This window comes from Protomyctophum parallelum (assembly GCF_964188405.1).
Source record: "Protomyctophum parallelum genome assembly, chromosome: 5".
Classification (NCBI taxonomy): Eukaryota; Metazoa; Chordata; class Actinopteri; order Myctophiformes; family Myctophidae; genus Protomyctophum; species Protomyctophum parallelum.
This window is the reverse complement of record NC_139702.1, coordinates 38,756,685-38,778,874: the sequence shown is the minus strand read 5'-3', so window position 1 is coordinate 38,778,874 and position 22,190 is coordinate 38,756,685. Positions and strand designations below refer to the sequence as shown.

Sequence of the window (22,190 nt, the reverse complement as noted above, 5' to 3'; positions counted from 1 at the left end):
TCAGCTTCCAACCACAGCCATCGTCTCCTCGGCTTGCTTCACCCGCACCTGGAAAGCCTAGTGCTCAGATCCGGTCTAGAGCCCGCCCTACGCAGTGTTGCCAGATGTGTGAGAGTGGAGTGAGTACTGTATGTAGACCTGTAGACCAGTAGCTTTCAACCCTTTTCATGTCAAGGCGGCAATTATAATCTTATCTATAAAATGTTTTGTTGATATGATTTTGTCCACAATTCCATGCAGCAAACATCAAAATATAATATGATCAAAATAACAATTCTTCAATTTCGTCTACATTCTCTAATAGTGTAGATTGTACATTAAGTAATGCAGATGTTTAACAATTATTTTACTCTTGAGAGTGTAAAATGAAACCAAATGGACCGTTGCTGGTTTGGAGTTAAAGATCTAAAGGGAATCCCTTCAGGGACCACTGGGGCCCGTTCCACGAAACTTGGATTAGAGATTAAGCCGGGCTTTAACACATATCCTGGTTTAATATATCCTGGATCAGTGATTAACCGGTTTCATGAAAGATGGTTGATCTTGCCAGATTAATTTAACCAGTTAACCTGGATATGTTGAGGCTTGATTCGGTTTCATGTAAACAGAGCTACATAAGCTTTTTTTCTTTGCATACCATTTAAATAGTTTTGATGACTGCAAAAGATTGGTGTATAGAGGGTATGCGCATGCATAAAGTGAATGTTGTTTAAAGTTATTTAATGCAATCAAATATGACTTTTCTCTTTGTATGTATGGGCTGTCAAGGCCAGAAAGTAGTTTTTGCCACTCAGTAGGCGTTCCAGCATAACTTGCTGATGATGTCACATGCATACACTCTATTCTTTCAAAAAGCTTTATACCCTGTAGGTGTAGTGTACATGTAAGGCTATATAACGATGCAATGTGACATAGCTCTGTTTACTCAATGCTATACCTACCCCATCCACATGGTTTTATTATATTTTTTGACACTTGCTTTGGCAATGTAAACGTATGTTAACCCAAAAGAAGCAACTGGGCTAAAAATAATCTTGGAGGCTCGGGCCACCTGCGTGGTGATCTGGGGACCAACCTACAGCCTAGACTCAGGCGTGTATATTTGTATTTCTTTAAATGTCCTGATGAATGGAGGTCCCTGATGTAAACAAGTCTTAGTGCTTTTTCTGGTTGTATCCTCTTAGCAAATGTTGTATTGACCTGTACTTTCCTTGAACTGTAGCCTACCCATTCTACAAACTGCATTTTCAATCAAACTTTACAAAAAAAGAAGCCCAAGGTCACTTATAATAAGCAGACATGGCAACACATCGCCCTACTGTAAAGCCCTGATTGGATGTGCACCATGTTGGCACACAAAATAGCAGAAATAGAAAATAAATAATATCTAATTTTCAGAGCAAGCGAGAGGCTCGGTTGCTCCGCTCGGTCCGAGCCAACCATAGACACGTCCGTTTTCTAAGTAGAAGTATCAATACCACAATGTAGATACTCAAGACAAAGTACGAAAAAGAAGTCATTATGAACAATGTTCCAAATGTTGACAATTACTTTATTCCCCTACCCCCTTAAATTTCCTCCAATGGAATTCCAATAGGCAAATCTTAGTTTGCATCATATAATAAGAACTGTGTTCCAAAAATAAATCACCGGGCAATTTTATTCATATGGATATGAAGCATCAAGTTTGTTTTTCTTCTCCCAAACAGACATCAATAACTGATTCGTTTATTTTTGGAACAGTTGTGATCTATTCCAATACAAAAAAATTACTCTGCAGCCCAGAGGTAGTCGCCTAGTCGGAGTCAGAGTGTAGAGTAGGAGAGTAGCGACACGCTTTGATCTCAACACAAAGCGGGTGCCTATGGGCTATAGTTCCAAACATTGCTCCTACCTCCTATGGCTGGAACTATCCCATTGATAAAATGAGCACTTCCGCATTGATTGATTGATTGAAATATTTATTAACAGTTTGTAGAATTTACAGTACATTTTAAGCACAAACTCAATACAAAGACTGTCAACTGTGAGTGGACGACCCAATTAAGCATTACACTTGTTTACAACAGGGTCCACATTGTTCAATTCATCAAAACATTTAAAGACATACAAACATTTAGAGACATACAAATAGACATTTCTATGTAGCTAAATTCATCATATGGGAAGCAAAAAAGGGAAAAGATACAATATACAGTGAGGGAAAATGGGGTGGGGGGGTGGGGGGGATTCAGATTTTACAGAGGCCAGTTTCGAATTGCAGCCATCCGTAGGTGCCCTTTGAGAGCGGTTTTGAAGGAGTCAAGGGATTCACATGTCTTAATGACTGTTGGTAGGGCGTTCCACATTTTGGTGGCATAGGAGCGAAAAGAATTTAGTCCCTTGTTTGTGCCGAATCTGGGTTGTACATGGTTTGTTGCACTCCCTCTGGTGTTGTGGGTGTGGACTTCGTTTACATTAAGGAAGTATTTAGACAGGTACATGGGTATCTTGGTGGTGTATCGAATCTTGTGGACCAGACCCATTGCAAGATGCTGTACTCTGTCGTCGACCCTAAGCCATCCCAGCCAGTCAAAGTGGGCAGGGGTGAGGTGGGTTCGGGGGGTGAGGCCAAGTAGGAGCCTGACCAGTTTGTTTTGGGAGGTCTGGAGCCTTGTTTTAAGGGCCTTTGAGGTGCTGTGGTACCAAGAGGTGGATGCATAGTCAAAGAAACCTTGTACGAGGGCTCCTGTTAAGGTCTTCAAGGTGTTTTTGCTGACCAGTGAGGAGATCCTGTAAAGGAATCTTGTTCTTTGATTGACTTTTTTGATTACGTTGGTGGCCATCTTATCACCGGAAAGATTGGCCTCCAGGATGGAACCTAGGTAGGTAATTTGATCTTTTCGTGTGATAATATTGTCACCCACTCTAACCAAGAAGCCATCTGCCTTGCTGATGGATGCTGCATTCCATTGTTACAATGGGAGTCAACGCTAGTGTCGCAGCAACGTCGCCACTCTCTTACTACATTACTCTGGTCGGAGTGACGTCAGGCCTCCTCTTTGAAAACCCCTGGAATATGACACTGGCACAGGAATAACTAATAATTTGTGCAAATGATCCAACAAGTTTAGTATATAGTCATTTTTATTATTCCTTACATTTCTTCAATATTGATTAAAACAAAATGTTTTTAAATGTTTATTTATTTAGTATGTTATGTTGCCAAACATCCATTGCACAGCTCTTAAGCCAGGAAATGTTTCAGCTACATTTATATATTCATGAAGAGGCAACTGGAGCCATTAAAAAGGCAAATACAGTTTAAAGTATAACGTTTTATATTGTACAGGGTGCTATAATTGAACACCAAAAGTTAATTCCAACTTCAATTGGAATTGGCCTCTTGGTCGATAAGTGGGTTGAGGTCCAGCTTGGTCTTTTCTAGAGCAATTGTCTTGGCCCTCCGAGACGGGCGTGTGGACAACGATAGAGATTCTGGAACAGCTTCTGGAACATTCTCGCCATCACTGAGAAGGAAAAATAAATAAAATAATAATAATGTGGATAAAGAAAGAGTCATGTAGACATAATGGATATAGAAAGAGGAATAGAAAGCTCACCTCTCTTCCGATGAATCTGCTCTTCTGCTATTTTTTCTGGCCCCTTTGGCTGTGGAAGCTTTTCTCTGGCCTGCACACACACACACACACACACACACACACACACACACTTAAAAACTCACATTACCTCCATATGTGGTGTGAACTATTACTGTAGATGAGAACAGAATGCAGGTCCAAAAATCACACCCATGTGAAGTGAGCGGTGCAATTTATCTTGAAGATGACATAGACCCACATGATGTCACATGGCGGTAACCACAGTAACTGTGCTGCTACCGACTAATACATATTGACCGTACAAAAATACTATAATACATTTTAGTGTCTAGTCTACATTACCTCTTTTGGCCCTCTTGACAGATTTAGATGCATCTTCTGTTGCAGCCTCTGGAAATATAGCAGAGAAACAAAACAAGTTAATTTCTTCTGACACACACACACACACACACGACTTAAGTCCTATTTTATACTGTTGTATGACAGCGTGATGCAAAAGTAGCCAATCTGCAAGCTCACAACGCTTTGCATCACAGCACGTTGTGGTGGGCTTTTCTTTTTTAAGATTTTGAAGAAATTGAAAAACGTTGGCTATAATCACATGACCAAAAAGAGATAAGATAAGTTTTCAAAGTAGTGTTAAACTAACTGGTGCACTCTGCATGGTTTGGTTAAAGATGGGGTGCATCCTTTCAGGCTATGGGACGTTAGTGTCTGCATGGTTAAAGATGGGGTGCATCCCTTCAGGCTATGGGACATTAGTGTCTACACTACATCCGCACGTGGAGTCAGTTTGTTTACAAGAGAGACAGATGGCCAGCAAAGCATGGCAGTGGCTAACCTATAATGTTTTCAGATACATATTTTAGCGTGCCGATTACTTTTAAAATTAGTAATACACTGTCTGGATGTCATCTTGAATGAGATTAAAATAAAATTTAAAGTGGTTCTAAAAATCAAAATCAGCTGTGTTTGAAGGAACGTGCAGCAATGGAAATCAAACTGAAATCAAGATTTTTATATTCATGCAGCACGATTATGTTCAAAGGAAGTAATTAAATTTGGACTTTTAGGGAATCTTGATATAAAAATCGAAATTCTCCCATTGTTTTGGCATCTGTTACGACCATAGATATGCTCTAAAAGTGTGAAAAACTTATTTTTCATTCAAGACCAGGAACACTGTGTCACCTCAGCGTTTAACCACTATAACCATTATTTTATACTTTAGCTGTTGAAAAATCTTGTAAACACGTGCAAATCTTTGAATATATATTCTTTCACAGTGAACGTTTTACATAGCCAACATTTGCTTCTGGGGGTCCCTGGAACAACATATTTTCAGATGGGGGTCGGCGGCCAATTACATATAATTTTGGGGTCCTTGACATAAAATAGTTTACCGATATAGAAACATCGAACAAATGTCATGATTTAGAAGACATTTGTAGAATCTGGTCTCAGGTCTCAATGGGTTAAGCAAATGCATATTGCCACAGTGTGTATATGAGAAGAGGTTTGTTTGTGTACCGTCCGCATTAACATCCAATGGCTGTAGTGCGGTGGCATTGAGGAACTCAGTCTGCTCTTTAGAATCTACCAGCTGATCGACCACCTTCTCAATAGCACGGAGACAAGTCCGTTCCTTCACCACCTGACGTCCAGAAAGTTGAAGAGAAGTAAGTACACAAATAGACATTCCTACAATATGACAATCAAAGGCAAATTCATTGGAATAGTATATGTGATGATTCTCATTTAAAAAGGCAACAGTGCTTTAACTCATTGGAGTGCTGTGCACCGCCCAAAAGCCCCATGAATAAAGGCTCCAGGGGGTGTTAGAAAATAGTTAAAAATAATAAATAAATTAGAAATGGGAGGTGTGATGTACAGTAGGTGTGAGGGCCGCTATGTGGACCAAACCTCTAGTGTGTGTGTGTGACAATATGTATGTACACTTTGTACAGTATGAGTATGAGGAGCATGTATGAGTGCGGGGCCTGGCCCTCAACAACTGCAATACCACTGGGTGACATACCTTCAAGTGGCAGTACATTACAGTAGTACAGTACAGTATGAGTACAGTAAGAGTACAGTACAGTACAGTAAGAGTACAGTACAGTCTGAGTACAGTATTAGTACAGTACAGAGTACACCCCTACTGATGGGGTCATCAGTAGGGGACTAAGTCTGTAGGAGACTCTTCTAGTCCGCCGGTCATCAAATTATCGGCTACGGAACTCAAGACTTCATCGACATTGGGTGTGTAATTGTTAGAAAATAAGTAGTTTTTGTTTGGGTGATGTACTCCTTTAAACCAATTTTAATATAAGATTTGAACATTTTTAATAAACCAAAAATATGAGATCAAAATAAATGGTTTGGCCGAGTATCTGCGCATACCTGTGTGATCTGCTGCAGCAGCAAAAGCAGGTCTTGTCTGGTGGTCTCATCTGGGCTGAGGTCCAGGTTGTTTAGAGTGTTGGCATAGAGACGCACCTCAGGAGCTGTAGGGTCCTTCAGAATCTCACCACAGAGGCGGGCTGCCAGGTAGTCATGGACACACACCTCCTGATGACAGACAAGCAGGTGTGGTTTAGTTCATTAAATGTGGGCCTATGTACTGCATTCATTATTAATCAATACAACTACGCATAGTCCTGGAACTATTCACACTCTGTGATACCCATATTTTATTTCAGCCGCCAAATGTTGTGACCGAATATAGTCAAAATGTGGAAACTGCCCATCATACATTTTAATGAGAATAAAGAATAGAATCCAAATGTGATTTTACATTTGTGCAAATAGAGCACCGAAGTCCTGACGTAACTCGCTCATCCCGACCATTCCCCTGGTTCGCGGAAGTGATTTCTCTATGGAGAATAACATGGGGTGATCTTAATATCGTCTACTATAAGCGTTGTGGTCCAAACATAAACAAGCTGTCTCGGCGTTATTGTCAGGGAGGTGTCTCTGTATCGTTTGCAACAGTCAGTCACTCATATATGATACAGTCTGCTTCTAGCGAAAATGTAACTAATTCAGTAGCAGTAACATTAGCGTTTTCTCTCAGTCAGTTGATTCTTCATATCCATATGAGTGAAGCGGCCGGGGTGACATGTTTATTTTTCAAACACAGTTGTTATATGAGGCGATGTCAAATCGCCTCAATGGGGATTACAATGCAACTAAACAAATACATGAACCTGGGGACTGACGCCCTCTACTGAAAGTGACGTCAGACTTCGGTGCTCTATTAGCGCCTTTCCAAATGAATACAATCTTGTGGTAACAAATTCAAAGAAATTCCAATGGTTATTTGCCCTTTTTAAGAGGTCACATAAGGCAAGTTACCTTACCTCGGTATTAGTTGAGGGTTTAATAAGTGCACTTGAGCGAGTCAAGTTGACCAACAGCTCGACAACATTGTTTACGTCAACCTCGGCTAGTGGAGATGTGGCTGGAGCGTTCATCAGAGTCCTCACTGTAGGCAGCAAACACTCCTCTACCACCTCCTGGTGGGCCCTAAGACACACACACACACACAACATTTGGTTTTTGAATTTCCATTTCTGATAAGCAGCAAGCTATATATAACCTGACGCTGCCAGATCCAAGAAGCTTGCTACACAAATTTGTTTCACAGCTTATTGGGATCTGGGATCGCGGAAGCAAATTCGATGACGGGGCTGTTCCTTTTTTTCAAGATACTTGGTAGATGATTGGATGGGACCGTCTGTCTATCACCGTGTGGGCGTGCAAACACAACCAATCATATTGACGTGTCTATATAGCTTCACATCCGGTTTCGCACATATCCCGCCCTTAGCTCACGCTGATTGGTTCGGTACGGAACGGATTTGTGTCAGCTCAACTCCCTGAGAGATCCCAGATGAGTGCTGTGTTGGGGAACATGGTTAGCCAATACCGCCCCCATCTGGCAGCGTCAGGTTAAGCTATATAGGCTCCGATTACAATAAAGTTTATTGTTAAACTGTCAAACATCCTGCCTCCATTACACATCGATTCCACATTTGAGGGATCAGTGCAAAGAATGTGACACACACTCCCTAATATCAATACCGGCCCAATACTGTAAATAAATTATCGGGTAGTCTCTAAGAGAAATCAACACAAACCTGCTTTCACGGGCATAGAGCTGGAAGAAGACACCAAGACAGTGTCGTAGGCGAGTGTCATCCTCTGTGACGGGGTTGTACCACAGCAAGATAAGACGAGACAGCATCTTGGCACTGGAGATGCGGCCAGTGTACATGAGCTTCGCCAGGCCTTCTGCCGTCTCTGTACGCAGGTCAGACACCTGGGTATGAAAGACACAAAATAAAATCCCACAACTGAAAAATGTTGCCAGGCCATGTCCTAATATGGAATTTGTGAAACGGCATGAAAGGAGCCAACACACACTAGCACTGTGTGACCTACAGTCTTAAAAGAGGGGTGCAATGGTTTTTTGGGGCATTTTATTTTGAAGTTTCACAGAAAGCTGTGTTTTTGAACCAATGAGAACATCACATCCTTCAGGGTATGGGACGCATCTCCGCTACAAGCGCGTGTGCGTCATCACGCGTTGAGTTTGTTTACAAGTTACAGAGAGACGGGCAGCAAAGCTAGCAGCTTAGTTATTTCTAACCTATAATGTCTGGATGTCATCTTGGATGAGATTAAAAACGTAGTAGTTCTATAATCAAAGCCAGCTGTGTTGGAGGAACGCGCAGCAATGGGAATAAACCAGGTGAATTAAATCAATTTGTATGTATGCGGGCCTCGACACATCATCACGCAGCACGTTTTCGTTCAAAGGAAGTAATTAGAATTACATTTTTGATAGAAAAATACACAGATGGAAATTTTCCCATTGTTAGGCATGTCCAAATTGTCCATATATATGACGACCACGGATATGCTCTAAAAGTGGGACATTTTAATTTCCCTACGTCTTTAACACTATGGAAAATTACGTTATGTTTTGGTAGCCATACAGCTATTATCAGTTGAAGAAATTGCAGATAGAGGTTTTAATGATTGCGGTTATGAAATATCTGAGATTATTAGGGTTTTCTAGAAGACTGACATAACTAATAGTCTATCTACAAGCTTAAAACACGTTGCAGCACGACGTGTTGTAAGCTTGTAGATAGCCTAGTTTTGGTGCACCGACACACTTCTATAGAAGACATGCTGACTTCTATGGACGGAGAACTTTAATCCATGAAGACAGAAAGATTAAAGTCTTCTCTTTTATACTCTTATATAACAAAAAAGGCAAGCTAACCTCACTGTCCAGGAACTCTGATAGCATCAGAAGGATGCTCTGGGCCGTGTCCTCGTGGCTCTTCTCCTCCACTGCCGGTGCCTCGGCGTCTTCCTGTCGGTCTGTGTCTGGGGAGTGGGGGGGCAGGCCTGTCTGAGTAGCAGCCGGTGTGGAGGAGAGGAGTTGGAAGCCAAAGAGGAGCAGCAGGTCGATGATGGCCCGCAGAGCACTGATGCGGATCTTAATCTCGTCCAATTGGGCAATCTACACACACACACACACACACTTTACATGTCTGTATTTGTGTTACATTTACAGCAATGTTATTTATGTGTGTGATGGTCAAGATTTGTGATTGTTTTGACTTACTCTAACTTAGATTAAAGCAACAGAAAACAATTATGTGCAGCCAGCTACACAGCAGTAACAAGGATAGCAGATAAGTACAGATTCAACGATATAATTCTGATTCAGAGGGCTACGATTAGATTATAAACCACTCGATTCTAATGCATGATTTATACTTTGCCCTCACTGTGTGACCAATAAACAAAGTGCTTTCTAAAGATCCCATAATGAAAACAGATTAATTTACGACTTTTGTGAATCGATTCATAATCATCCATGTCCGTTGTCCACATCGCGATTAATCTATTAATCAATTTTATTTTCCACCCTTAATCCATTCTGGGCGGGAACCCCTTTTGGTGTTTTAACTAAGCATTATGTTATACTTTAGCTATTTTTGAAAAATCGTAAAAATGCGGCACAAATCTTTGAATATATATTCTTTCGACATCAGGCCTAAATGGGTTAACATCAACTTATGAGCTTATGTTCACATTACCTGCAGCAGCAGCACCATGTGTGTGTTAGCCAGCTCTTTGCTGTGCAGAGAGCCGGTTCCCAAACACAATACGGCCATGTTACGGACAGCTGGGTGGGCGTTGGCTATACTGGGCAGGATCTGACAGGAGTAGAGGGATATTAATATTATTGCATTTGAATATTTGACTTCTGTAACACATTATGTTCAACAAAACCAGTGAATGTGCTGAATTATTTCATTCTAAATGAATGCATTAGTCAGGTTACAATTGTTGTATTTACCAATGATAACATTAGTTCACTTGTGGTGGGCCCCATACTCGTTTTGATGTTCATCTGTTTCATCAGCTCGCACAACATTGTCAGACACCTCAGAAGAGTCTCTGGATCATTCTGGAATAGACAAAAGCCACATTAAACCAAACTCGAAAACACATGCCTTGGGCCATTTATAATTTGTACAAAAAGGTGAGCCATGTGGCGATCCAATAGCTGGGTGGCTGGCTACTGGGTAGCCTAGTAGCACATGGGCTCTGATGCCTGACAGGGCACTGGGTAGCCTAGTACCACATGGGCTCTGATGCCCGACAGGGTACTGGGTAGCCTAGTAGCACATGGGCTCTGATGCCTGACAGGGTACTGGGTAGCCTAGTAGCACATGGGCTCTGATGCCTGACAGGGTACTGGGTAGCCTAGTAGCACATGGGCTCTGATGCCTGACAGGGCACTGGATAGCCTAGTAGCACATGGGCTCTGATGCCTGACAGGGCACTGGATAGCCTAGTAGCACATGGGCTCTGATGCCTGACAGGGGGTGCCCGGTTTGGGTCCCCTCCCGACACATCATTTGCGGCATTTCTATCTCATCTATCAAAACTGTGTGTCAAATAAAGGCAATAAAAATAATAAAAATAAAGATTGAAAAAAGAAAATGCCCAACTACTTAAATAACCCCGGGCGTTCGGCATGTTAAGATATAAACTATATAACTTAAGTTATGGAAGGAGAACAGCCACCAGCATGGAATAGAGGCAGTGGTCTTACACGTCATCACGACTTGTTTTTACCTTCTCAGTGCGGTTCTCCTTGTCAGTGGGTTGGTTGCTTTCTGCCATTTCCTGGATGATCTGGTTCCGGCGGTTCTCCAACTCAGTGATGGAGACCTTTAGCTCAGCCGCACGGCTGAAGTCCTGGGCTGCAATAGACTCCTCCAGGGCCTCCTTGGTCTCCAAAGCACGCACTTTGACTTCCGCTAACTGAGATACACGTTAAAGGGGGGGGGGGGGGGAGGATGGAGAAATGTTAAGAATTGAGTGGTATATGCACAGGAAAGGGTGGAAAACACATTATTAGTCCTTGGTTAAGATCTCTAAGAGAGGCTTGACTCCCAGAATAGGCAGACTCACCTCTGATAGCTACAAGGATGGAAAGAACAGAATAAACAGAGCATATCCAACACTAGCTGAACCCCTGGGCATATTTACACTCTTCTACAGTCTGGCAGGCCTCCTAGAGGGCTAGCTTTTACAGCCATTAGCAGGAACGGAGAGGGAAAGTGGAAGAAAAATGGTGGTGAAGGGAGGGGGGTGCATTATCATTAAGCTCCTGGGTTAAGATGGATTTCTACAGGACCACTTTTCACTCCTTAAGTAAGTAAGAGTAAGATAGGGTGAGAGAAGGATATTAAAGGAGAATTCCATACTAAAAGGCTTTCTTACCTTTCTTTGTAGTTGTTACGTCCCCAACAAAGAGGTCCAGGTGTTATTTTGTGCAAAAGCTCCTTATTGGCTATTTCCCCTACCATAAGCCCTAAATGAATTGCATTGAATGGAATGGGAATTGAATGGGACTATGGGGTGTTGTGCTAATTCGCTTATTTCCATCGCTCAAAATTATAATTTCTTTGTATATATCCTCTCTTCATAATGTAAATAATATCCCAAGCGGCACACTTTACTACTTCTTTCGATGGAAATAAGCGAACTAGCATAACACCCCATAGCCCCATTAAATTCCCATTCAATGCAATGCAATTCATTTACGGCTTATGGTAGGGAAAATAGCCAATAAGGAGTTTTTGCACAAAAAAACACCTGGACCTCTTTGGTGGGGACGTAACAACTACAAAGAAAGGTAAGAAAGATAAGAAAGCATTCTAGCATGGAATTCTCCTTTAAGGGATGGGCATGTGGGCACAGATCACATCCCATATACAGTAAAGTTACACAAGATTATATGTATTAGGTTTTGGCTCCTCTTTGACATTGTAGCAAAACAAGAATAGCAATTGAATCTTTGTGTACATCTGTGTGTATGTGTTTGTGTACAATTTATAAAGTGAAATGTTGGAATCCTGTGTGTGGGATCTGTGTTTAATTATACCGGTACTAGCCTGGAAACCAGACGAAACCAAAATCCCTTGGGAGATTGGACTGGCACTCCTCAGTTTGAATTCAAAGTCAGTTTGCTGTGATATTAGAGTTGTGAGCTTGTAGATTGGCTACTTTTGCATCACGCTGTCATACAACAGTATAAAATAGAAAATAGGGCTTAAGTCATGGAAATGTGTTCCAAGAAATATCTCCATGGGCCGAATTTGGCATGCCAGTTGAATATCACTGGCTAACACTGGTTAACAGAAACCTCTCCAGTTTGGCATCCTATAAATGGTGTGTGTGCGTGTGCACACCGTTGTAGGTCCTGCAATGATAAGTGTATGGGCTCAGTTATATACGTCATATGATACGACTAAACCCCTGCGGTAATACAGAACTCTGCGCCCTTTCGTATTATGGAAGCCGTGTTGAACGCACACACATATGGCATACCACGACCACGTTCCTGAATATTTTAGACGGGTTAGACGATTCTGGGAACATTACGCATGGACTGCCAGCCTATGCTGCATGGCAGTGCATGCGTACTCGCAGTTCCATTCCGATCTGAAAGGTAGGTATAGGTGCCATTTCAAAGGCTTAGTTATTCATTTATGAATCAAATGAACTAGAATAAAGATTTTCACAGCTGTTTTTCATGCTTAGAACAGAAACAAATGAAGGGATATGTGTCTGCTAATAGCCCCCTCCCTCCCATATTGCCTACATAGCTGTCATGACTTTCCAATTAACACTGAAAGTTACTTAACAAAATAGAGACATAGGCCTACAAGCTATGCACATCATGGCTGTGACAGCTTGTGGATCTGTTCTTTTGAGGCACAAAGGTGACAGCATGCAGTGCAATAGGAATAATTAACCCAAATGTGACAAAGTCATGTCATGTCTATGGTGCCTGCCTGCAGAAATGTAATACCACTCGCACGCTAGCAAAGGGCGCATATCGTATGTGAGATCAGCTGACTGTTAAAGGGAATAGTACGGCCATGTTGATTGGGTAGATGGCGGCGACGCCTTAAACACTCCCATGACTAATTCAAGGCCGTTTTGCGCACGCCACGGGTATCGGAAAGCACATCTTACCGTGCTCATAATTACAATGACATTAGCCACGCCTCCATCTCTTAAAATCTGTCATATTATATGACGTTCATAATTGAGCTCTATGTGTAGTATGCAGCCAACAAGCTTCTATTGTTCATAAGCTGACTGGTGGAGATCCTTGTCCCAGTGCCTGCTGGTCTGGGCTTTGAGGCTATATGACTTGCCAGATGATATTAGCTGCTTCAAGTCCTTGGTTGGGGTCCTTGATCATCTTAATGGCTTTACATATCAATAAACCACCCAGGCTGAGGCTTGTCTTGTGATAAACCTCAAGAAGTGTTTTTGCATTTACTAATGACTGCTATTTGCATTTACTAATGACTGCTATTCTCATTTGTTTGAGAATTTGTTAGAAACAGCCACGTCAAAAAATATAGCAAACTGCACACTGGATCCAGATTCCAGCTACAAACTAAGTATTCTTTATTACCACCAAGGTGATGTTTCAAGCAGTCTAAGGGCTACAAGGCTACGTCACCTTGGTGTTTGGTGGCATGTTTTTCTTCATGGTAGTCCAACAAATATCAAATATAAAACATTCGTTTTTTCTTACCAAATTCCTAGTAACAGATGAGTGAGACAAAGGAATTGAAGTTGTGAGGGTTCTTACCTTGACCTGCTGCCTGCGTCTCTCATCCTCGTTCACAGGCTGACTCACTTCCATGATGGGTTCCCTCACATCAGAGATGATTTCGGCCACCTGAGAAACACATAGTTCACACATCAGAATCAGTGCCACTGACATCATCATCAGTAGACCACGCATACAACCATTTTGTTAGGTGTACTGGACAGGTATTTTTATATGGTGGTCCATTTGCAAGCATGCCGACAAAGAAAAACTAAGATGTCGTGATTGTTTTTGATAATGGGTCGCACACACTGAATTGTTAGTGTTGACACCTCCACTTACAAGAGTGGGAAAAGCAGATCCGTCTGGACTGAATGGATGTTGCTATTGCTACGTGGCTATACAGAGATCAGTCTGGACTGAATGGATGTGCTACGTGGCTATACAGAGATCAGTCTGGACTGAATGGATGTGCTACGTGGCTATACAGAGATCAGTCTGGACTGAATGGATGTGCTACGTGGCTATACAGAGATCAGTCTGGACTGAATGGATATTGCTACGTGGCTATACAGTGATCAGTCTGGACTGAATGGATGTTGCTACGTGGCTATACAGAGATCAGTCTGGACTGAATGGATGTGCTACGTGGCTATACAGAGATCAGTCTGGACTGAATGGATGTTGCTACGTGGCTATACAGAGATCAGTCTGGACTCTGGACTGAATGGATGTGCTACGTGGCTATACAGAGATCAGTCTGGACTGAATGGATGTTGCTACGTGGCTATACAGTGATCAGTCTGGACTCTGGACTGAATGGATGTGCTACGTGGCTATACAGAGATCAGTCTGGACTGAATGGATGTTGCTACGTGGCTATACAGAGATCAGTCTGGACTGAATGGATGTGCTACGTGGCTATACAGTGACAGAGTGGGAGTATAATCTTCTGAGTGAGAGTCCAGTGAAACTCACAATCTGTATGCGTCTGTGGTCGTCAGGGATGAGGTTGAGTAGTTTCTCAGTGAGAAGGGACACCAGAGAAGGAGGGGTCTGAGGCAGGGCCAACATCTCCTTCAGCACAGCCAACACACGCTTCCTACAAACACACACGCAGAAGGGGAATCCCAGTCAGCACGACTGCCTGCAAAACGTTTGCCGACCACTATTCCCGACCCGTCTCCCCAACACATTTGCTATTCCAACTGATCCAAACTGTGTGAATGTTTGTACATAGATTTAGTGTCAGTGTTTCAGCGTAGATTATTAGACGTTATAAAAATCTCTCTTCTTCAACCCTCCCCTTATATTTTGTATCTTTACATACTCCTCGCTCTCTACGAACCTCTTTATAGCCAGCTACTACAGTATGTTAGTCTGTCTTATGTCGGTTAGGTCGGTGCATTACACTGAAGCAAGCAACAATATAGAAACATTTTCAAGTAAACTCAAAATATAAAAGACAGTGTAAGTGTAAGTCTGTCTTGTCTCTCTTACCTGCCACCTTCCTCATTGGTGTCTAGACAGCCGGTGAGGTGGATGAGCTGTTGTGAAATGAACTCCTTGGTCATGACCAACTCCAGCTGGTTAAAGTCTGCCCTCTGTTCCTCGGAGAGCAGTGGCACTGCCTTCAGATACCTACAACAGCCAGAGTCATGGTCACAGGACTAGAAAAAGCAATAGTGCCCAGAACAAAGGGCAAATTAGATGCCACTCAGCTGCACATCCACATGGACTTTTCTAGTATTTTAGATGGCCCCACTTCCTTCACATCTATGCACTATGCAGCACAAAGCTAGTAATCACACACACAGCACACAAACCTCAAATCCTGGCTACAAATTTGTCACTAGAAGATATTTACCAGTTGGAATGAGGTTGTCAGTCTGCTCAAGCAATTTAAAGTAAACACATTTCTAAATATCACAAAGCTTAATTGCTGGCTTAAGTTAGACGTGAATATGAAAGTTAACTTAATAAACAGACCGATGGAAGGGGCAATTTAAGCAAGACTGAATGTTTTTTTTTTTTGTTAAATGACTGCTTATCTCCAAGTCCCTAATATTGGTTGACAATATTCCACAAGAAAAAGCATCCATTGCTCATTCGGCAGGTCATATTAAGTCCTCTATCAAAGCCACAATTTAGCAGGTTAATTTACTTAAAATATTAGGCTGTGTTAGCTGGCGTGGTGTAAGCATTAAGCTAGCCACTCAGTTACATACAGAAAGAACGGTTCAGAGAACACCGGTCCTGCCTTCAGATACCTGGGGTCACAAGTCACAATCACAACACATTTATTTTGGACAACTATGTCAGTGAATTATAAAACATAATCATTACGACTTTCAAAATATGAATGCTAGAACAGGGTTGATGATGGTCCTAATTGGTTGTCATGAGCTTTTCATAAAATGAGTTAACAAAAGAATGCCCACTTTCGAATATCTCGGACCGTTATCTCACCCATAAAGGTAGGAGGCGTAGGTGGCAGCATCTGGCAGTACTTTCTCCAGCATCTCCTCACCCTCGTCTCCTTTACTCTTGATGAACTCACACAAAGCCCTCCAATACAGCACTCTCTCACAGCTAAGAGATTCTTCTGGGATCGCTTTCCTGTTGAAAACACACACACACGCAATCACTTTCCTCTGAGGAATTAATCACTTCAGTGAGAATGAAATTAAGATGGGAGACATTTCCACACGCCTGTGTGTGTGTGTGTGTGTGTGTCTACCTGTTGTCCAGCAGCAATGTGTTGTTTTGCAGCAGTTCATCGGTGGGAGTGTTAGTGAAGATGGCTTTCAGTGTGTCCAGGGCTGTCTGGGCACAGTTCTCCACATCAAGCTTGTGGAGGACTTCCACCACATCCCCACCCATCAGCGTCAACCAGGCCGGCAGGATACGGGAACTAACTACCTCCCTCACAGCCTCTGGAGAACACATGGATTAAAGCAAAAATCTCACCACTGAAAAATGTTGCTAGGCCAAGTTCTAATATGTAATTTGTGAAACAGCGTGAAACACTAGCACCGTGTGTCCTACACACTTAACACATTGATTGCTAACGCTTGAAATTCTACTCAGGATTGCTTGTGCTACGCGATTAACATTGGACTTTTTAACTTTTTAGGGGCCCACAGCGAGGGGCCTCTTATAGCACATCGCACATCGCATAAATCAAAAGAACGCCAAACTAGTCCACTTCAATTAAAAAAAATATATATGATTCTACCATCTTCCATTCTGGAGATATTGACCTTTTTCTAAAACCTGCTTTTCGCTGCACGCTGCTCTTTTGAAAAAACAGCAGAGATATGGAAGGTTGAAGTTGACAGACATTGACAGACAGATATAAAAATGAACACAAATAATATCATATACATACTACACACTGAATGAAAGCCCTGAATGTCTACTTTTAGGAGGAAAACAAATACACATGGTCCCATGTAGTTTGTCAGTAATTGGCTGTTGAATGCAGCTTGCGCCCACCAGAGAGGATTTCAGAAAATGCATGGACCTGAAGAACCATTATTCACAAAATAAGGCCTATAGCGACATGTACATACTATATACCGTATGAAACAGAAGACTCTCTGCTTTCATAAGAAAAATACTTCTACTGTAATAATAATGAAAATCACACCCCTGTGAAGTGAGCAGTGCAATGTTGTGCAACATTGCACTGCTCACTTCACAGGGGTGTGATTTTTATTATTATTACAGTATTAGTTTTTTTCTTATGAAAGCAGAGAGTCTTCTGTTTCATACGGTATATATTATGTACATGTCGCTATATGCCTTATTTTGTGAATAATAGTTCTTCAGGTCCTTCATTCTCTGAAATCCTCTCTGAAAAATAGTATTTTAGACAAGGCATATAGCGACATGTACATACTATAGACATATCTGAAATTGTCTCAGTAACAGGGGGGGCAACACATGTCTTGATCAGTGTACAAGTCTACCTTCCGATCGTTTCAGAACGATAGTGTATTGTGTAACGGTGAGACACGTTAGTCGTTGTTGACAGACATGTCTGGACATGTTCTGGGGCAAAGAACCTCAGGAGAGATAAGCGGTGGAAAGGAGGAGAGAGAGAGACTCTAATCAATGTGTATTCGTTATACTGTACATTACAAACGGGTCGATTACGTCGCAGACGCCTTCATTGCGGTCTTATCACTGCAATTATAATGAATAAAAAGTCGGTTACAACCACACTACGGAGTACGGATAGTGTTGCCTGGCGAAGGCTCTATGGCTAATGGTGATCCACGGTGTCGAGTCGAGAATCGCTATACGGGCTTATTTGCCCAAACATGGGTGGTCAAGACATATAAAGCGGCCAGTTGATCATCTCTCTCATAATACGTCATTCGTTTCGCGTATCATTATGACATGGCGACCGTTGCAGATTATTCTTATATACGGGCAGAGGGCTCTCTTTTTTCGAGAATGAGAGGACGAGGTGGAAAGCGATCGCAACGCGGGCCTGGGGGGGGTTCCACGGCGGTGATCTCTCCTAGTAACGTCGGGCAGAGGGCTATTTTTTTCCGAGTGAATGAGAGGACGAAGCGGCGGTTGCAGTTGGAGGCGTTATATCCTTTTTCCGAGAATGAGAGAGATGCAAAGCGATCACAACGCGGGCCTGGGGGGGGTTCCACGGCGGTGATCTCTCCTAGTAACGTCGGGCAGAGGGCTATTTCTTTCCGAGAATGAGAGGACGAAGCAGCGGTGAAAGGCAGTTCGAGGCACAGCCACAGTGGGTAAGTGAGTGGGGGGGGGACTGAAACTGAAATGCGACGATCCGAAACGAAGAGGGGGGGGCCTACATTGCTGCCTCGGGAGAAACCATGTAGAAACAGGAGGGGAGGGGAATCAAGTGTATTCACACACACACTAGCATGGGTACCTCCATTTTAGATCCCCTTGACATCTGCGTTGGTCTATGCCGTGCATGCCGGCGAGGCCGCCTCCAGTACGTCGTAATGGATACGGCATGCCGCATAGACCAGACCTCTTTTCAGGAGGGGGGGGCTTTTAACTCCCGGATCACATAACGGACCTTCCTAGAGACATCGGTGTTACTTTCTATGTTGTCCGGGCGCGTATAAATATGAAGCACATTAATCATAAAAAAAACCAATAAAACGCTTTAGAGCGTTATGCGCAGACGGCGTTCGATATTAATAAAGCGCTTTAGAGCGTTTTGCGCAATCGATGTGTTAAGACAATATATAAAATCTAAGATGTTTTGGTAGCCATACAGCTAACCAGTTGAAGAAATTGCAGATTAAGGCGTTAACCATTGTGGTTATGAAATATCTGAGATCATTAGGGTTTTCTGGAAGACTGAAATAACTAATAACCGACAATAGGCTATCTAGTATCTACAAGCTTTCAACGTTGTAGGCTTGTAGATAGTCTATTTTTGGTGCAGCACACACTTCTATAGAAGACATGCTGACTTCTACGGAATCCAAATGACTGAAATCAGACATGGCGACTGAGAACTTTAATCCATGAGGACAATCAGTCAAATTAAAATCACACCCGTGTGAAGTGAGCGGTGCAACTATGCATTTATTGTTATATGGTCTGTATACTATATTGTAGTAGTGCACTGTGCTCTCTACTGTACTGCCACTTTACTCTGCTTGCCACTTTAGGTGGTGCAGCTAAAGTGGCACAAACACTCAAACTTATTACATATTGGGGGCTGACGAACCTAAAAAAAAGTGAAAAGAAAGCACCAAACTAATCAGAGCACTTTTGGTTGTCACACTCATGACACACACACACACACACACACACACACACACACAGTACCAACCTGAGGAGTCGTGAAGGCCCTGTTGCAGTAGGCTGACTCTCTGTGCAATGCTCAGAGCTTTGATGTGAACTTTTTCAGCCAGAACCTGAAACAGCATGCAAATCACCACATTTACATTTCTAATCAGACAGAAAGCACAAAATTGCAATGTGTTACCGGTAACTATAACTGATAAAACTCCAGACTAGCTTTCGTACATGTTACCTGGTTGGCTAGCTGGCATTATGTGTAGTTGCCTAGTAGGCTAACTATAGCGTTATGTGTGCTTACCTGGTAGGCTAGCTTGCGGACGTTCTCCTTGATGTCCCGGGTGCGTTTGAGAACTTTGGGGAGTGAACGGGGAGACATGGCAATGCAAGACAGAACGGCACGTCGCACCTCTGCATTAGAATCATTGTCCAGTATCAACAGATAGGCTGGGAAATGGAGACAGAGCATATCAAATTAAATTGATGAATACAGAAATACCTTTGAGTATAATGAGTAGTACAAGGTATTTTAAGGAGAAACACTTGGGACACCTAGTGACCATCGTGTGTTTGTGCCTTACAGGCACAAGACAATGTGGTTAATTTAGCGCCGTTTACCTTGGTTGACCGAACATTTATACCAAGTAAAATACAATATATAAATACTTAAAAACAATAGTTAATCCCTTCATATTCCTGTAAACATTGTGTACCATTGGTGGTGGGGCAGTCATCCTCCCTTGGCTGCTGGAGGCGCGTCATGGCCAAGGCAGCCTGGATCCTGACATTGGGGAACTTGTCAGTGACACGGACCAACATGGCCTGATGAATGCGGTCAAACAGGTCGTCATCAATCTGGGCATTCTCTGCCATGCTGCCCAACAGCTTGTTGATCAGCTGGCACACTCGGAAACGCACGGCATGGCTGTTGGCTTTATGGGACTGGGGAGAGAGAGAGGGTGTGAAAATAACAGTGGAAAACGATCAAGGTGAGGGAGAATAAAATGGTCAGGAAGGATGATGGAAGCACGTTGATGTTGACTGTTATACCTCCAACAAGAAGTTGAAGATGAAACTCAGAAAAGGATGATCATCTTCAATGTCTTCCTCTTCCATCGACTCTTCTTCACTAGGTGGCGAAGCGAAGCTTGTAGCAAACTTGGCAACAAATTCAATGACATGTTCCACAGCAGGCTCTCGCTTGTACACAATCATGGCATACTTCAGACAGTGGACAAACTCCTCGTGGAACAATGTCTTGTCCTCTAGCTGAAGACAAAAAGCATCATTAAAAAATAAAAACAACAAGCAGTGAATCACGTGGACAATGAGCCAATACAAATAAATGTGAATAAGTTATAAAGGCAAGGAATACATCCCAGGTGACATTAACACTATGTGATTTAAGTCAAGTCAGCTTTATTTATATCACATAGCACTTTTAAAAACAATAGAAGTTGATCCAAAGTGCTTTCCATTCACAATGACTTAAAATACAACAAAATTAAGAACATAAAAGCAATTAAGCACTACAAAAGTTAAAATGCAATCAATGACCTGAGTAGGCCATAGGTTGATTGCCCTCAGACTGAGCTGAAGGCAATGGAGAAGAGGTGGGTTTTTACTAGGGTGGATTTTAACATTTCAATTTCAAGTTTTAGTTTAGTTAATTTATTTGAAAGATTATACACAGCACTGCCCGTGGGTTACTAAATGTGCAACGAGTGTGAGATGTCAATGTACAACTCCTGCTCATGGGAGGCTTTTAACATAGATCCGAAAAAATGTATACAGCTATAACAATTTGGTCCATAGAGAACTCGATCATTCTGACGCTATTGATCAGAGCTACAAACGATACTTAGAAAAAGCATAGAATAAAGCCACAGGCTGAGTACAATCCTTCCGTCCTACTCCTCCTACCTAATGCATACAAATGCATACAATTCAATTAAATTGCTATAGTATATGTACATGGACAGGGTATTAAGTCATTTTGGGACAAATAGCAACATTTTTCCTCAAAACTATTTAAATAGTATATAAAAGAAAGGGGGAGAAAAAGAAAATCAAAAACAAAAATACACACCTTGTTGTAGCGGCTTTTCAGGCATGCTACCAGTTTAGCCTTGTTATTGTGGCCCTTCTGAGAGCGCTGAAAGGCTTCTTGTATCTCCATTTCACCGTCAGCGGTCATCTTTTCTTTACTGGACAGTGGACAACAACCCACGTAATTAATATATATATATATATTATATGTTCAATGTTAAACAACCGTACAGCCTTTTAAGTGAACACTATGTTCTAACGTTAGCAGGCGGCCCCTTGTGACTCATTAACTACCGGTAGTAGGCCCCTCTGAGAGGCTCCCTCTCGCACAACACCGAGAAAAACAATGGGGATCGCTGACAGTGAGTCAGTGACACCGACTGTAGCCTCGGAAACCCAAATAAAAAACTAACGCCTACTCACGTCTGTGTACGTCAAAATACTGAGTTTATAACACACACACAAAAAAAACATTACCTTTCCAGAAATATAGTCTTTACTTCTGTTGTTGTCACTCGACGTTCGCAGTACAGTACTTCCCTGCTGCACCAACC

At 42.3% G+C, this 22,190-nt stretch overlaps 1 protein-coding gene across 2 annotated transcripts; it reads right to left on the bottom strand.

Annotated features, from left to right (window-relative positions):
• Nucleotides 1-2,949: 2,949 nt before the first annotated feature.
• On the bottom strand, nt 2,950-22,190 carry ncapg (non-SMC condensin I complex, subunit G). 2 transcript variants are annotated; one of them, XM_083764929.1, is made up of 22 exons: nt 22,114-22,190; nt 21,677-21,794; nt 20,638-20,856; nt 20,301-20,529; nt 19,889-20,034; nt 19,619-19,703; nt 16,517-16,712; nt 16,246-16,395; nt 15,277-15,417; nt 14,755-14,878; nt 13,816-13,905; nt 10,773-10,961; nt 9,988-10,098; nt 9,725-9,844; nt 8,899-9,141; nt 7,745-7,926; nt 6,965-7,130; nt 6,006-6,173; nt 5,133-5,256; nt 3,945-3,992; nt 3,603-3,672; nt 2,950-3,509 (listed from the first exon to the last, which is right to left on the bottom strand). In XM_083764929.1, the coding sequence occupies exons 2-22, from the start codon at nt 21,782-21,784 to the stop codon at nt 3,368-3,370; spliced, it is 3,051 nt and encodes a 1,016-aa protein (XP_083621055.1). In that variant the 5' UTR covers nt 21,785-21,794; nt 22,114-22,190; the 3' UTR covers nt 2,950-3,367. The 2 variants fall into 2 exon arrangements, with proteins under 2 accessions (XP_083621055.1, XP_083621056.1); XM_083764930.1 differs by having other exon boundaries at nt 21,677-21,789; nt 22,114-22,189.

Bases quoted from the DNA above. Each gene is read 5' to 3' on its own strand.
- ncapg (XM_083764929.1), bottom strand. From the start codon at position 21,784: ATGACCGCTGACGGTGAAATGGAGATACAAGAAGCCTTTCAGCGCTCT. The intron at 10,962-13,815 runs GTAAGAACCCTC...CGTGTATCTCAG, and splicing joins GACGCAGGCAGCAGGTCAAG to TTAGCGGAAGTCAAAGTGCG. The intron at 6,174-6,964 runs GTAAGGTAACTT...GTCTGTCATCAG, and splicing joins AACCCTCAACTAATACCGAG to GAGGTGTGTGTCCATGACTA.